General features: G+C 40.7%; 1 protein-coding gene across 1 annotated transcript; it reads left to right on the forward strand.

Moving 5' to 3' along the window:
* Positions 1-7,356: 7,356 nt before the first annotated feature.
* Positions 7,357-9,772, forward strand: taf9 (TAF9 RNA polymerase II, TATA box binding protein (TBP)-associated factor). The gene is made up of 7 exons (XM_026181307.1): positions 7,357-7,486; positions 8,124-8,205; positions 8,356-8,492; positions 8,678-8,812; positions 8,890-8,971; positions 9,064-9,177; positions 9,413-9,772. Exons 1-7 carry the CDS (start codon positions 7,451-7,453, stop codon positions 9,568-9,570), a joined length of 744 nt encoding a protein of 247 aa, XP_026037092.1. The 5' UTR covers positions 7,357-7,450; the 3' UTR covers positions 9,571-9,772.
* Positions 9,773-13,098: the final 3,326 nt, after the last annotated feature.

Consider the following 13,098-nt stretch of genomic DNA (forward strand, 5'->3'; position numbering starts at 1 on the left):
CTGCTGTGGGAAAAAGGAAGAACCTCCTGTCAGAAGGACAATGCACTGTATTCAGGCCTGAAGTCATAAATATCGAACGTAAAGCAGTCAATAAATAACACGACAACCAAAATGAAGGTCATACAGTCAGGCTCCAGCACGGCGCTTATTTGACTGTTACAGGTATCAGCCGATTAGGCCACAGGTAGGCTCAGCCTGGCATCAACTTCTCATGCTGTGTTTGGCTTATCATCTCTGAGTTTCCATTAAAATAATGGCAGCTGCAGCTGTCTGAGCACCTAGCTGTGACTAACCATGTAGATGTCTGGTTTGTATGTTTTTTGTTCTCATGAGCAGGAAGTATACAATGATATATGATTACAGTTTAAACATATATTTGATATTTCACACTTTTTGAACGTCGGTTATTGTAAATATATATATATTATATATGTATCACATGAAATGTTTACAGTGTTTCAGATTCTTCAGCAGTGTTGTTGTGTCATATTGTATCCTGTTATACTGTAACAGTGTCACAGATAAAATGGGGTAAAATAAATATGTTAGAGAGTATTCAGTGTTAGCATAGCGTGTTATATTATAAACTGTTGTGTTGTATTAAAATGCTGCATATCCAGTGTTCAATGTAACACCTTACAAATGTGTTACATTATATCTTTTATCACATCATAACACGTCTCAAGGCAGTTCTTCCTCTCCAGCCTCTCCAAGTGATGCTCATAGGAAACTGATTGTTGGTGTTCTTGCTAATGTTGTATGTGTAATATACAACATGGCTATATGAAAGAGCTAAACGGCTGTGTCTCACATTAGCAGCAAAAGCAAAGATGGACCACAATGAAAAACACCAACTCGTAATGATAATGATGATAATTACTGTAATAGAACCACACACACACTTTACACGTTAACCCTTTTCTCTGCTGTACTGACTCTCTGAACTCTTTGAGCACCTCTCACCTGCTTTTACCTGCAGTTTATAGATCTTAGTTTAACTGCAGGTTAGCGTGAGTCCCACCCGCCTCACCTTTCCCCCTCATTAACCTTCGTCCCCTCGATAGTGTCGGAGGTTTCAACACAGCTTTGTAGAACCTTGTTCCCGTCCAAGTTCATGTTTGGTAACAGCTGAAGAAACACAGAGTCTTCTTCTTTGTCTCGTTCATTTTATTCTGAAAACTCAAACACATAATTTGACCCACTTTTTAAACATTCAGACAAAAATTTAAAAAAGGAAATATTTCATTCATTTTTAAAGCACAAATGTTAAACGCTTCCTCCAGCTTCTCTAAAGTCAGGATTCGATGGTTTTCATTGTCTAATCTGTTGTTTGAACATCTGAGCAGCAGGACCTGTACCAGTGTCCTTACATCACACAGGCAAACGCATTAACTGAGACTCATACTGGAAGTTTTCATGTTCTCTCAGGTAAAAAAAAAATCGAATAATTCGTTTTTAGATTTCATTTTGACTTTTACATTTTTTTCTCTGCACACTTGAGAATGTAAACTTTGTTACTGTCAGCAGTTTATCTCATAATTAGTTTCTCATGATTTTGACTTTTTGTAGCATAATCGAAATTTTGTCGGACTCATTTTTTAGCTCATAATCTTTAAAGACTTTGTCATACATCCAGTTTTTACCATTAACTGTAATTATCACAATTACAGTGAGTCTTTTTTGAGGCTGGCTGACTTGTGCTGCCAAGGTTTCATCCTACCAAACCATGACCTGTATTTACCCTGAAACCATTTATATGCTAACACTTTGAGCTTTAATAACAGAGACCAAACATTAGCATCAAAACCTGTGAGTTAAATAATGATGAATTATTTTGCTTTCCCTTCTCTAAGAGTTTCAGCTCTGTGTTTCTTCCTCTTCGGCCTCCAGGCTGTTAAACACAGTCAATAGTTAACCAGCAAAAAAAGTAAAAGGAAGTCATGGGGCGTTTGGAGTTCATCGCTCCTTGTATAATTTTATATGACACTCGTGTTCGGATTATATCCTCAATCATCTTAATGTTTTATATGTACGGGGAGCTGCAATCACAGAGATCATCACATTGTGTTGTTGCTCTGCCTGCAGGTTTCAGTTTTCTGTGAATCATTTCTTTGAGTGTTTGCAGAGCTCATGCTTCCCAGACTTTACTCCTGCACAGACTTTACACTCACATCAGCAAAAAGAGAAAGACAGACGAGCAAACAGAAAAGCACACTTTGAATACCACAGCATCATTCTCAGTTATCTTTTAACAAGCACAAAGTTTGATTCAGTTTAGATTTTGAGCCTGAAACCAAAGTGCAGTACCTTTGACAGGCCACTAGATGCTGGCCAAAGCATCCCTCCCTGTGCCATCATTTACAAAATTATCATCATGTTTTATTCAGTAACATTTGAAACTAGTGCGTGATGCAATAACCTCATCAGGGAGGTGTTTTCTGGGATGATCGTTCATCTGATGAGTGGGGTCGTTTTCTCATAGACTTCTATACAATCAGAGTTGGTTTGCCCCCTGCTGGTCGTTAGATAGAATGCATGTTTTAGGCATTTCCACACTGGCTTCACTTTCTGGGCCCAGGTGATGTTTGGACCGAATAATATCCTGCCCTCAGTTTTCTTTGTTCCGCATTTGACCTTCACTGTCAGCATTGTTTTTGACCCAGGTAGCGGGGTCATGATATCTGCAGTTACACATGTTCATGAGCTTTAGGACACAGCTGGCTCACACTGCATTTACTGGTGCATTCATTTATCCATAGCTGCCAACAATATCTCTCTAACCAGTAACTAAAAGACAATGTAGGTGCAGGAGTCCAGCATTTAGTCCTGACCTCGATCAATGACGAGCCGCCTAAGTGGTGTGGAAATGTGGCGACTGAAGTTCAAGAACAAACACGCTCGTTTGCTCCATCAAAGCGGCCCATCCCACAGCTCGACTTCGCCAATTAGTTGATTTATGTGTGTTTTCATATTTGATTAGCTCACTGAGGCCCTCCCTGCATGAGGTTCGATCTGACTTACCCCGGAGGGACAAACACCTGTCGACCTCACTCTGACAGGTGTTTGTAATTAATAACGTGTAACTGGGGTCTCTGCTGTCCTCTTAATCAGGTCATATGAGAGCGGGCTGATGAAAGAGTGACAAGAGTCACTGTTTGCTTTATAATCGTCTCTACGGTTTCTTTAACAGCACTATTAACCCGTGTCCTACTGCACACCCAGCCTCGGCTCACCTGGGGGGAGGTTAAAGGTCATGACCCTGGGATGACCGAGAAGGACTCACACCTCTGAGCTGCTGCCTGCTGAAAATGCAAATTCTGCTAAAGCATGCTAACGGCCCGCTCTTCCTGCCCCTCACCCCCTCCACCACTATTTACCCAGACTGCACCTGTGACTGAGCGCGACTTTTAACACCAGGACAAGTCGATGAGCAGTTTTAAGAAGGTTACTTTTAAAATGTATTCCACTACAGATTACAGATTACATGCCCCAAAATGTAACGTATTCCGAATACTTTGGATTACTTAATATATTATCAAGCTTTTTACAACTACATGAATGTCCCATTGCTGTGTGATTTATTACTATTACTGAAGGCTACTCTCCACACCAACACCAACCAGATGTTTAAATCTTAATATAAATGAGTAACAGTAGGTGGACATTAGGTAAGGCTGCACTTTTTGCAGTGATTAGATGAAACTTTATTAATCCCTCGGGTGGGTTCCTCCGGGAAATTTAGTTTCCAGTAGCAAAGCACCGTAAGAAGTTCCATGTTACAGATACATTAAGGGGAATGAGAGTAAGGATATAAGCATAAATACACCATATATACACATATATAGATACAGAATATACAATATGGATAAATAGGATTGAGTGAGTATATTGCACAGTGATTATTGCACAGTCGAATATAAGGAAAAAAAAGACAAAACAAAAAACAAATATTGCACAGTGTAGAAAAGCACCTACAACTCAGTTGTTCCCCCCTCCCTTGTCCCCCTGTCTCCCCTCCCTCTCCCCTCCAGTGAGGAGTTAAACAGTCTGATGGCGTGTGGGACAAAGGAGTTTTTAAGTCTGTTGGTTTTTGACTTTGAGATCTCGTATAGAAAACTATTCCTCGCGTATATAAAACAGGTCCGCGGCTCCGAACCGTAGTAAAGGGACCTCTGGCTGATACGTCGGGCTTGTGTCGGGCTTGTAGCTGAAAACTAGCTTTACTTTGTTGTCTGGGTCAAGTTTGCTAGTGAGAGACAGAGAGAGGCGTTGAAAGGCTGCTGCAACGGAGCTTATTGTTTCAGAGGAAAACACGAACACAGCGTACAGTCGAGTCTTAACAGCTTACTTACAGCTGGGCTCGTCAGTGGTTATTATTATATTTACATGCTTCATACATGCTATGCCTGTAACACTCTGCCTGTTGCCTTCATATTAAATCTTTTTTTGAATAACACTTTTTAAAAATGTTTCTTCACGTCATTGTGCAGCCGCAAGTAGAGGTGACATGAGCCGCGAGATTGAGACACAGACATTAGAGCCTCTTAATGCGTGTTTGGGTTTCCACCGGCATGGAATCACCAAAAATAGAGACGGCATAGCCGAACATATGAAACAGGAAAGACCGCCTTTATTTCAACAAAGTAACTGTATTCTGATTACCACCTTTTTAAACGGTAACTGAATACAGTTACTCATATTTTGTATTTTAAACACATGTTACTCCCCAACACTGCAGAAGCGAGCTGGAGGAAGAAGGGAAGCAGGCGACAAACAAACTGCAAAATATGCTACAAGTCAAAGAAACGCCTGCAGCAGCAAGGTGTTCCTAATGTTTTGCCCATACTATCATGATTATATTAATTGAACTGACAAAAAATGTTCAGTAACATAACTTATATTTTTATATATTATAATGAGAGCAGGTTCGAGGGATTTATACACTCAGTGTGGTAACTGCTACGTTACAAACAAAGGTCAAAGGTCACTGTAAAACATGCTCATTACTGATTTTTTTCTGTGAGAGCTGTTTTAGTTCTTTGTGGTTCAACACTGTAACAGCACTCGGGCAGACGGTGGTGTTTCAGCGATGCTCAGCTGTTCAGCATTTCACACTTAACACGGAGAAAACAGTGTGAAAGCACTTTGAGTACTCAGAGTAAAAGCTCGTCGTGTAAGTACACCTCCAGTTACATGTGGAAAGCTGTCATGCTAAAGACAGCCAGAGACTCGTTCATTCGTCAGTGAGATGAAACTAAAATAATGTCTGCGGCAGGATTTCCGCCTCGCTGTTGAAGTTTTTCTGCAGATATGAGCGCCCTCGTTTACAAGCCTTAGAGACTGTAAAGGTTAATCATTTAAACACACACACACACACACTGTCATGCACACAGAGCAGCGTACAGTCGGCGAGGTGTGGCGGTTCTCATGGCTTTATGGCGAGAATGTGTGTCATAAACGCTGCGGGTAAATACAGGAATGCTGTCTGCGGCGAGCTGATGAATGGTTATTTGAGAAAAGCGTGTTTGATGATGAGCTCAGCTGTGGGAAGAACACAGCATCACTCTGTTTATTAAAATCTGACTCCATATCAAAGCTTTATTCTCTAATGGCTCCTGGGTGAAGTCCATGACCCAGACCTCTGTGGATGGTGTCGGCGGTGTTTTGGCTCCACGCTGGGACTCTTATCTGCAGAGCTGACGTAGGAGGAGTCGGATGTTCATCCATCCTTGCTGATATCAAGCGATTATCCTCAAGTCTATATTTCAGAGTCCTCTTCGATGTGGGAGGCCACAGATCTACAGTCCTTTAAACCTGTATAATTTGAAATGTCCAGGAGGCGGCGACTCTTCTGGTCATAAATGCTTCAGTAAACACTCTCATGATGCGTTCATGGTTCCGTCAGCAGTTGGAGATATCATTGAATACAACTTCAAGCTATTTATGTAAACTTTGGTCTCATTGGAGTAAAAAATGGCCGTAAGATGATTGGGGACCCCATAAGTGGAGGTCTGGTTGCCTTTGATCGCTGCTCCAATGGTGTCGGAATATCCTGGGAAATAATAAAAAATCCTGATTATCATAGATATATCTGGGTTATCAGGCAGCAGATAAAGCTGTGATTTAATGTTTATCTGTGACTTAATTTGGTGCGTGTTGAGTCGAGTGTTAAAGCTCAATAAATGTTATTTTATTGTACACGTATGTAAACAGAGTCTTACTTCTTGCTCAGCAAACACAGTGTGATGGTGAAATGTGACGAATTCCAAAGTCTCATCAGAGCGTTGGTCATGCAGTGGCTCGCTTCCTCTTCTTACCGCGAGGCCTTCAGGCTGTAACGTCCGCTTCCCTCTCGTGGCGGCGTTATTCCCATCCTTGTGTTTGGATCAAGTATTTAGGAACACCTGGAAACCTGCAGAGACTCCTCTTTAGTCTCAGAGGTGAGTGACAGTGAATGTTTTTTATCACCTCTCAGAAAACACTTCTTCTTATCTCGTCATCAAGTTTTTCTTCTTATTTCCAAGTCACTGTGCCACAGTTATTATTATTATTATTATTATTATTCGTGTTATTTGTCACTAAAATTAACCTGCAAATGAAAAAGAAGCAGAAGTTTGTGTTTGTGAGATTCAATAAAAAATAGTTTATAGTTTTCAGTTTAATTTAATTTCATTCAGCAGATTTTTCCTAAAAGAGTGTCATAGAAATATTCAACCATTTAAAAAGTTTTAAGTGTTAATTTTCTGATTAATTTTTTGTTTGTCAAGCAGCCAAAAATAAAAGAAAAATGCAGACTGATTGTTTCAGAGATTCTTCTTGTTTTAATTTCAGTGAATTACATTTTTAGATGTTTTCCACATGTTTGGTTTAGTTTGATAACTTTGGTTTGTAGCTTATTTTTCACGCAGGCTTTAGAGTTCAATATGTCTTCCTGTGGCGCCCCCTGCAGGTACTGTGTAGTTATAACCTCAAAGATACTCAAAAGTTTAAACCATGAATATTTAGAGGTAGAACTTTGTCATATTTAAAAGACATAAAGTAGAAAAAACATCAGTTTAAATCAATGATAAACTTATCTCGTGATGTAAGCAAAATGATTAAAACGGGAATAAGAGACAAATCAAAAACCTAGATTTGCTCAACTTTAATGACTTACTTTTATTGTACTTTGAAGTTTATTAAAACGTGTTATTATGTGTTTCGTATTACTTATCTTGTTTTGTTAATTAAATTTGTCTACATAATACGAGACATCAGGTGTTAGTTGTAAAAGAAATTAATAAAATCTTGATTTTTCTGATTTATAAATTTGAGGTTTATTTTGAAAGCTTTTAACTCGGAGCAGTTGCAGTTCCTGTGTTTTCTTTCATTTCCGGATTCGGTCAATGGCTCAGCTGTGAACGGAAACAGTAGAAGAAGAGGAAGCAAAGGCGCAGCGAGGGAAGTTAAAATGTCTGCTCCGAAAACAATCCCGAAAGATGCTCAGGTCAGAAACGAGCTTTTTCATTTATATTGTACAGTTTGAGTCGAGCTTTTTGCTTTGCTCGATAATCTTTAATGCATCCGCGTTGCTCGTTAGCTAGACTGGCCTGTCTTAGCTAGCGACACTGCAACTCAAAGCAATAGCGGCTAACATGCTAGCCTAGCTGCGAGCCTGTCGGTGTTTTGGTGCAAATTTGGTTCACATTGGGGAGTTTCTTCTCCCGTTTATTGTCTGATGGTGAACTTTGTTGCTGGATTTGTGTTGATTAATTGGTGACCCTTTGCAGTTGTGCAACATGATAGCCTGCTTAGCTTAGCAACGTTGCCGTTCAAAACAATAGCAGCCGCACTCTAGCCTAGCCTTTAGTCGCGAGCTGTTGGTGCTTTGGTGAAGCCGTTTGTCACCCTATGGTGTGTTTGTAAATACCCTGGTTTGGTGCACCCTGCGAGACAAGGCCGGACGCTGTACCTCGCTCCAGCACCACGTTTCCGGGATAATTTATTTATCCAGCTTCTTTTATCCTGACAGTTTTCCAGAGAGTAAAAATGGGAGATGCAGTAAAAATCTGCGGGAAAAGTAAAATTGAGAGCATGTTTGAGTTTGTTGCACTGAGATTTTAAGTTATTCGTTTCCTCTGTAGGTGATGATCCAGATCCTGAAGGACATGGGAATCACAGAGTATGAGCCCAGAGTCATCAACCAGATGCTGGAGTTCACCTACAGTAAGTTATTTCTGTTTCAGAGCCAATGGGAACAATGCTCTGATATCCCGACTGAATATTTCTGACACTTTCGGACAAAGAAGGATTATTCTGAACTGCGAATCATGCAGGAGCTGTTCTGAACAACTCAGTTGTTGTTTGTGTCCACAGGATACGTGACCACCATCATCGAAGATGCCAAAACCTACGCCTCACACGCCAACAAGTCCAACGTGGACGCCGACGACATCAGACTGGCCATCCAGTGCCGCATGGATCAGTCGTTCACCTCACCTCCGCCACGAGATGTAAGTCTTCACAGATGGGCGTAACGTTCGCTTCTTGATTCGTTCGTCAGGGGTTTAGAATGTCAGTGAGGAAAATGGAGACTGCAGATTCTATTCTGATCATTAAGACCGTCACTCTACAGGAACCAGCTGACTGTAGCGACAGGGCTGATCTGATAGCTGCTTCACCCTCTCTGTGTTTCCAGTTCCTGTTGGAGGTTGCCAGGCAGAAGAACCAGACCCCCCTCCCTCTCATCAAGCCCTACACCGGCCCCCGGCTGCCCCCAGACCGCTACTGTCTGACCGCCCCCAACTACAGACTGAAGTCCATACAGAAGAAGGTGAGACACAACCTCTCGTGGTCATCCTCAGCTTTCACGTTGTCTTTGTTTGTGGTTACCAACAGTTTATTTTCCAGGTGTCGTCGTCTGCCAACAGGATATCGGTGCCTCGCCTCAGTGTCGGCGCCGTCACCAGCAGGCCGACCACGCCCACGCTCGGTGAGTTTCAGCTTTATCATTATGTGATTTATAAATCCAAGTATTAAAGTACGATTCTGGATGCTGAAAGCGTAGCGCCATTTCCTCCTCAGGGACGCCGTCTGTGCAGTCGGTCACCACTAAAGTCGGGACTCCAGTGTCTTTGACGGGTCAGAGGTTCACTGTGCAGATCCCGCCGCCCTCTCAGACGACCACCACCAAACCCAGTAAGAACAGAGCCGTTTTATTTTTTGCTTCATGCTTTGATGGAACAAGAGTCAGACGTATGAATACCTGTGAAAAACACTTTAATGTGGAAGAAACTGTTAAAAAGTTCTCCACCAACTCCTGAACACACGGACAAAAATCTGTCCAGAGAAACATTTTAATGGCCAAACAGAATCATGTTTAAATGAACAGTTTACTTATATAAAAACCTTGATGCTCGCTCTGTCCCCATAGCAACGCCATCCACACCCGCTGTCTCCAACGTCCTCATCAACCCATCTCTGATTGGCTCCAAGAACATCCTCATTACGACCAACATGGTGTCACAGAACTCCGGCGGAGAGTCGCTGAAGAGGAAGCATGAAGACGACGACGACTACGACGCTTTATGACGCTGAATGCGATGCCGCCATTGCCACTTTTGTACTGACCTATAAAAAATAATCTCAGTAGAGACTGTAGGAGGCTCCTGACAGTTTGTTTGAGAGGAACACGACGCCTGCTCACAGCGGGACTGAAGCTGGACGGTGGGTTCAAAGCTGCAGGGCGAAGGAAAAGTGAAGTGATTCTCAATAAAATGAATAAAAGATGTGATCACGTCTGTTTGTTGGAACCCAAAATTTACATTTAGAACAAGAAGAGTTTTTAACTTATATATCTGAAGGTTTCACTTTTGAGTCCTGTAGTGAAAAATGTTCACTTCTGAAAAAAAAATCCCTAAAACATTTAAGTCAAACATTTGTGGGTTTTTTTTTTTTTTTTTTTTTTTTTTATGAAATTGATGAAAACCAATAATTCCACTAATATCCAACAGTGAGTCACTCCTCATAGATTCACATGTTAAAACTTTACAGCAGAAATAATTATGTTTACAGACGTATACACAAACTGTTTGATAATTTGATCCTGAACAACTGTACATCAAAGTGGTGATACTCTTTTTTTTATTTATAAATATAATACATTTCTTTATATTGTGGTGTAAGTACTTTTTGGTAACGGCATCTGGATGTTTGACAGTATCAGATTAAGAAGGATGGAGGGATCCTTCACTGTGACACAGACACAGTTTTGTGGTTTAATGAGAAACTGCATGTTAAAATAGACTGCATACAATTATATAGTTCTGAAAATGGTTACTTTAGTCAGAAAACATGAGTACACATGTTTAAAAAGCCTTTAAAGGCTCGACCTGAACTATTTTACTCCCCCCTTGATTTATAAAAATGTAATAAAGAGACCACATTGGGGGGGTTTGTGTTTTCTTACTGGTGTGGAGTTCCACAGGGCTCTATCATGGGCCCTCTACTTTTTGTTCAAACATTGTAGTTGTGACTTTCGTTGTGTTGCTTTAGTTTTTATTGGGCCCTGGATGATATGTTTTAAGATGTATACGGGGGAAATGCAGTAATTCACTTTGCCATGGACTATTCTGCTTTAATGTATTCTGATGAAAAGTATGTTTTATCAGGGAAAAAAATGATCTTCACCCAGTTCAAGTCACCTTTAGCATAATTTAGCCTTGGAAGAGACACTGAACATTAAAATAATTGAGACTTCTCTCCTGTCAGACCTTATATGCTGGTTTATTTTTTTTTTCTTTAAGAGCATGAACGTAAAGTGCAGATTTTCACATGGAAACTTTAGCGCTCGGCTGGATTTTGTTTTTCATGTCGGGGTATTTTAAATGCATTTATCTGACCAGTAATATTGCTGATGTGGTATCAGACTAGTTTGGATGTTACTGAGCACCAGGGATGGGAATAACGGCGTTACTTTTTTCAGTAACGAGTAACTAACTAATTACTATTTCTATCGTTACAACGGCGTTACCGTTACTAACTAAGAAAATGCGGTCATGTTACTATTTTTCAACAAACAGACGGTTGAAGCTGTCTTCAGCTTACCGCATCTTATATCAGTTGCACGGAAGTAGCTGTCCATGGCTGTATCCCAATTCAGGGTCTGCAGCCTTAACGGTCCACAAGGGCCGCGTACTTAAAGACCGCTAAGGCCGGAAGTGCGAGGCTTGTGAAATGGGGCGGTCTAGCAACCATGATACTAACAGCTGGAAACGTGTCATACAGCTGTGTTTGACAGAAATGAAGGAGAAAATCTTGTGTTCATTTGTTTGTTTCTACATGAGCTTTGATCATTCTCTGATTAAGCTCAGCTATTGAACGGCGAATATTTTAAAGTAAAGGCTTTAAAACCAAGTTAGTACAAACGTCACTAATGTCACATAACTTTGCCGACATGTGGCCAACAGTAATGTTTTAATGTTCTTCGTTATTAAACATTTGCACATAAATAAGTGACATAATATTCAGTACTTAAAGTTCACTCTTCGGCTGCCCCTCATCCGCCGTTTTTTTCGGCAAAATTATCCACACGCACCGCCGCGCTATGCATTTTGGGATATGTTGGGCCACTAAGTCTACACCACCACATCCTTAAAATTCAGGGAAATGAAGGACGCATGTGAGGGCCGCATTTCGAGCAGCCTTTGAATTGGGACAGCCTTCGGCGCGCCGCTGTGACGTAATCGGCCTTAAAATGCGGCCTTTAAGGCTGCAGACCCTGAATTGGGATACAGCCTTCAAGACATGTTGAGGAGGCCATTTAGCCATTTCAATCAGCTGTGTTGGATCAAGGACACATCCAAAACCTGCACGACATTGGCCTTCGAGGCCTGGAGTTCGAGACCTGTGTATTAGAGCATAAGAACAAACTTAAACCTCCCATTATCCTTATTGTATTGTATTTAGTTAGCACAAGTTGGGAATGTTTTATTTAAACATCATTTATTTGGACTTTATACAGCCTATGTAAGTAGGCCGGGTGCTACAACTTCAAGCAGGTGTGCGCGCTCCCGCGGGCGGCAATCACGATCACTTTCTGGCACAACACCTGGAGCTCAGGGAGTCATGATAAACAATATATACGCGTGTTTTTCCTCAATAGTTTCATGTTTACTGTCTAAGGACAGCGCAGCGAGCACGCTCTGCTTATGAGCAAGAAATAAAAAAACAAAACATAAAACAGCCAGTTTGTGTTGGTGGAAAAATGCACCATGTCGACCAATCAAAAAATGATTTGGCAACATGACATTTGGTTGTTTAGGAAGAGAGAGAGCGAGACAGCAGAAAGAGAGAGAGCGAGTTTTGAGATGTGAGAGATTTGTGACGTTTAGCGTGTTTGCAGTGTGTAGTTAGTGTGTAGTGTTGTGGATAGTTTTGTGTTGTGTGTCAGAACAATGAGGCGACTGCTGTCTCCAGGTAGAAACAGCAGTGACACACCTGCTGCTGTCAGACCTGCAGGTATCAGGCTGTGATGTTTCCTTTATAGTGGACAGAAATATTTGGAGTGGCACAAATAATTTGTGGCATCTTATTGAAGAACAGCTGATTGTTCTGTAAATAGAAATAAATATAAAAATATAAATTGTGTAAATAGTTTGAAAAGATTATTTAAAAAAAAAAAAGGGTCAAAGGTAAATGGCTGCAAATAACTTTTTTGTTTGCAAAACTTGTGCGTATGATTTTACACATGGAGACACAAATATAAACTGACAATTTATATTTGCATTTAAAGTTATGAAATATGATCAATAAACATGTTTGTGGTTGTTACAGTAAAAAATATCACTTTCTACCCAGATTTTATGTTTTTTGTCTGATTTTAGATCAATTGTGTTAGTACAGTCTGTCAAAATGAAAACAAAGCTGTAAATTCAGACACGTGAGGCTGTGCTGAAAAGAACGAGACCAAACAAGGCAAATAAATAGTTTTTAAGGGAAAATGTGGAGGAAACATCAGATTATATCCTGGACCCCAGAGGGTCAAACATTTTTTTTAAGTAACGCAATAGTTAGTTTTCAAGTAATTAATTACTTTTAGAATCTTGTAAATCATTCACT

This window comes from Astatotilapia calliptera, chromosome 10 (assembly GCF_900246225.1).
Source record: "Astatotilapia calliptera chromosome 10, fAstCal1.2, whole genome shotgun sequence".
NCBI lineage: Eukaryota > Metazoa > Chordata > Actinopteri > Cichliformes > Cichlidae > Astatotilapia > Astatotilapia calliptera.